The sequence below is a fragment of the Syngnathus scovelli genome, chromosome 10, assembly GCF_024217435.2.
Source record: "Syngnathus scovelli strain Florida chromosome 10, RoL_Ssco_1.2, whole genome shotgun sequence".
NCBI lineage: Eukaryota > Metazoa > Chordata > Actinopteri > Syngnathiformes > Syngnathidae > Syngnathus > Syngnathus scovelli.
In genome coordinates this window covers 12,937,501-12,941,265 of record NC_090856.1, presented here as the reverse complement: position 1 = coordinate 12,941,265, position 3,765 = coordinate 12,937,501, and the positions used below count along the sequence as shown (strand labels likewise).

Here is a 3,765-nt window from a genome sequence, read left to right as displayed (position 1 = left end):
CAACATCAGCTGTATGGCCGTCCGTCTGAAACTTCCTATCTCAAACTTACAATGTGTGCCTCGGCTCAAGGTTGGGAATCACCCAATGAATGACCAATATGAGGCACGGACGAAGGGACTCCTCAAATAAAGTTGACATAGTAGCGGCGCCAGAGAAGGCCCTCCCTCAGATGGTGTGGTGCAGGAGCGGAAATTGAATCTCCCGAGGAATGATAGTGGGGAAAAAGCGGCTGTTCCACATCTTGGTTTCTCCGTGTACTTGCTGAGGGAGCCTCGGTGCGACTGCGGGGCATGCTCTAGGCGCGCTGGAACCCTCCAGTTGATGTTTTGTTTGCAGCCGGTGTTTCAGGGCAGCATGGAGTTGGCGTACGTATGCGATTGGGAGAGGCGCCCCAAAAACACCCACTGCCCCTCCACCCCACTGGTCTGCTCCTGGTCCTGTAGAAACCTGGTGGCCTTCACCACTGACCTGAAAGACGACGGGGACGGTGGCGAGCCAGGTAGGCACGCGCATGCACTTCCTCTTAGCCAAGAGCAGCATCCAACGTTCAGCCACCCTTCTGTTCGGTTGATGGCTTGACGCATTGCAGATGTCAGCCAGATGATCCACATCATGGACACGGAGCATCCCTGGGATGTGTATTCCATCAGCTCGGGCCACGCTGAGGTCATTTCCTGCCTGGAGTGGGACCAGTCAGGTCAGGTGACAAACGCCAAAGTCCTGCGCAACGTGCCACATTTTGTGCTTGTCATCATCATATTCGGGAGACCCAACCTCTGAAAGGCAGCTCAAAGATCAACTCATCATACAGGTGGCAGATTGAAGCGATTAAACAACAATAAGACGGGAAGGGGTGAAGACTTGCAGTCACAGTGTTCACAACACATCGTTCCCAACGTCCTAGTCACCAGAATTAGCAGCGTTCCAACTGATTGTCTGACAAAGCGCTGAGAGAGACAAGAATAAATAAAATAAAAATGGATGGCTTCCAGTGAAAGGCAGTGTTGTCGCGTCCCAAAAAATAAAAAACGAACACCTTCAAATTCCACTGACAGTGTAGAACTTGATCCTTTGGCAACATGCGTATCTCCTGGATGCTCTGGTTCAGTCTCCTCTGTCAGCTAAAGAATTTTCTTTCAAAATTCAATAAGCTCGTACAAACCCAAATTCCGAGACGTGGCTGTATCCTCGCCGTGGTGGCCCGAACATCTCGAGCAAAGGCTTTTTGTACAAACGTGATCATGAGCAGCGGCGATCCACCTTGTTCTCCTCAATTTCTTTGTTGCCAAGGATTTTTCAGGGCATTTGAATAGCCTGGGCGCGTGGGTGCCTGTCTGAACAGGCATCTGTTGGCTTCGCAGGCTCCAGACTGCTGTCAGCGGACGGCGACGGGCATATCAAGTGCTGGTCCATGTCGGAGCACCTGGTCAACAGTTGGCACAGTGTTCTGAGCAGTTCTGTTGAGGGAGATCCAATCGTGGCGCTGAGTTGGCTGCACAACGGCGTCAAATTAGCCCTGCACGTGGAGATGGTATCCGCCCGCCCGGCGCCACCACGTTTCTCCTTGCTCTGGCAGTCAACCTGTTTGTTTGCAGTCGGGTTCCACAAACTTTGGTGAAAAGTTCTCCCGGGTCAAGTTCTCGCCATCCTTGACCCTGTTTGGCGGGAAGCCAATGGAGGGTTGGCTGGCGGTGACGGTCAGCGGCCTGGTCACCGTGTCACTGCTCAAACCCGGTGGCGCCCTGCTGACGGCCAGCGAGTGTCTGTGTCGCCTGCGAGGACGCGTGGCACTGGCTGACATTGCCTTCACGGGAGGCGGCAACATCGTGGTGGCCGCCACCGATGGCAGCAGTTCTTCGCCCGTCCAGTTTTACAAGGTGCCCTGCTGATGCTGGCAACTGGCTCGCAGGCGGGGTCTGACGCCGTGTGTGTGTGTGTGTGTGTGTGTGTGTGTGCGCAGGTTGTGGTGAGCGTGGTGAGCGAAAAGTGCCGCATCGACACCGAGCTTCTGCCCTCCTTGTTCCTGCGCTGCATGACAGACCCGCTGAGGCGGGACAAGTACCCCGCCGTCACGCACCTCAAGTTCCTGACCAGAGAGAACTCTGAGCAGGTAACTGAGCTCGCTGACTTGATGGCCATCTTGGAGTCTCATTTAGCGGCCGCTGGAGTCTCTGAGTCGAAAAGCGTGCCGCCAGGCATTTTTTTTATCTCCCTCCAACTGGCGTGAGAGCCATGTGCTCAATTTGCTGGCGAGCACTGACGGGGAGGATTCAGCATTGACAAGACGTTTGCGCCACGTCCGGAGGCGCAAATGTCAAGTTCGAAAGCAAAGCAGTAGGAAGCAAAGGCGCCCTCTCACGCTCCTTCCTCAGTGAGCAGATCAAGAGGCTGGCAGCGATGCAGAAGTGATGCTCATTGGCTGGGAGCCAGGCTCCAGTCTCGTTGTCAACACAAAACCGCCACGCAGCTCTTTTTCAAAGATATATCTTCGAGAGGCTGAGCCGCCGTCTTGTGTGCCCTTCAGGTTCTGCTCTGCGCATCCAACCAGAGTGGCAGCATTGTGGAGTGCTGGTCGCTGAGGAAGGAGGGGCTCCCCGTCAACAACATCTTCCAGCATCGATCGCCTGTTGGTGAGTCCTGAGCACCTTTGACCTTTTGATCTGGGCCGACACGGGCCACTTGTGACCTTCCAGTGGGCGAGAAGCAACCCACTATCCTCAAGTGGAGGATACTGACCACCACCAACGACCTGGAGAGAGTGTCGGCCGTCGCCCTTCCCAAACTGCCCGTTTCCATCTCCAACACTGACCTGAAGGTAGCGTCGGACACCAAGTTCTGCCCCGGACTGGGTAAGCGCGGCTGCCCACCCACCGCTGAGGGCCGCCTGTCCGCCGCTGACGGCCGCCCGCCCGCCACTGTGCTGCTTCAGGTCTGGCTCTGGCCTTCCACGATGGCACCATCCAGATCCTGCACCGCCTGTCCCTCCACACAATGGGCGTCTTCTATGGCGCCGTGGCTGGCTGCGGCGGACCGGGGCAGCGGTCGGGAGACGAGTCGGCCGTCAAACGGCAAAGAACTGGGGCGCCCGGCCTCCATTTCAAGGCCTTGCAGTTTTCCTGGACCTCGCTGGCCCTGGCCGGAGTCGATAATCATGGCAAGGTGAGGGTGCACGTGTGACACGTCTTTGTGGAACCTAAGATAATGAAAGCTAACAAAGCTGCTCTGAAAGCAAATAAAAAGCATCGGGGTGACTACAAAATTGCAAAGGAAATGAAATCTCACAATCATGCCATTTCTCAACCTATTCTAACCTTGGGGGTGGGACGTTTTGGCGGCGCGAGAGAAAAAGCCAAATTTGCGCCAAGGCGTCAGGGGTTGGCTTTGCGTTTTGTTGTGCAGAAGCTTTTGCAACGTCTGTCGGTCTGACACATGGCCAGGCTTGCTCTGTTTGCTCTCCGCCATTCGACAAGTCATGACGAGTCATGAGGAGTTATGTGACGGGTTGTCAGCTGCACATGCTGAGAGTGTCGCCATCGATGGGTCAAGTGCTGGAGATGAACACTACGCTGCGCCATCTGCTGTTCCTGCTGGAGTACTGCATGGTGACGGGCTATGACTGGTGGGACGTCCTCCTGCACGTGCAGCCCGGCATGGTCCACAACCTGGTGGACAAGCTCCATGAGGAGTACATGAGGCAAAACCAGGCCCTGCAGCAGGTCCGTCGCTGCGCTCGCTGATGCTGCCCTCCTCCGTGTGAGCCTAAT

The 3,765-nt window shown here is 55.8% G+C and overlaps 1 protein-coding gene across 1 annotated transcript in view; it reads left to right on the top strand.

Moving 5' to 3' along the window:
- Positions 1 to 322: 322 nt before the first annotated feature.
- Positions 323 to 3,765, top strand: part of med16 (mediator complex subunit 16) — a 7,514-nt gene continuing 4,071 nt past the window's right edge. Inside the window, exons 1-9 of the mRNA XM_049730066.2 lie at positions 323 to 500; positions 591 to 698; positions 1,363 to 1,532; positions 1,597 to 1,878; positions 1,962 to 2,111; positions 2,526 to 2,631; positions 2,695 to 2,850; positions 2,931 to 3,160; positions 3,511 to 3,717. Coding sequence (XP_049586023.1) covers positions 323 to 500; positions 591 to 698; positions 1,363 to 1,532; positions 1,597 to 1,878; positions 1,962 to 2,111; positions 2,526 to 2,631; positions 2,695 to 2,850; positions 2,931 to 3,160; positions 3,511 to 3,717 — 1,587 coding nt within the window. The remainder of the gene's footprint in view (positions 501 to 590; positions 699 to 1,362; positions 1,533 to 1,596; positions 1,879 to 1,961; positions 2,112 to 2,525; positions 2,632 to 2,694; positions 2,851 to 2,930; positions 3,161 to 3,510; positions 3,718 to 3,765) is intronic.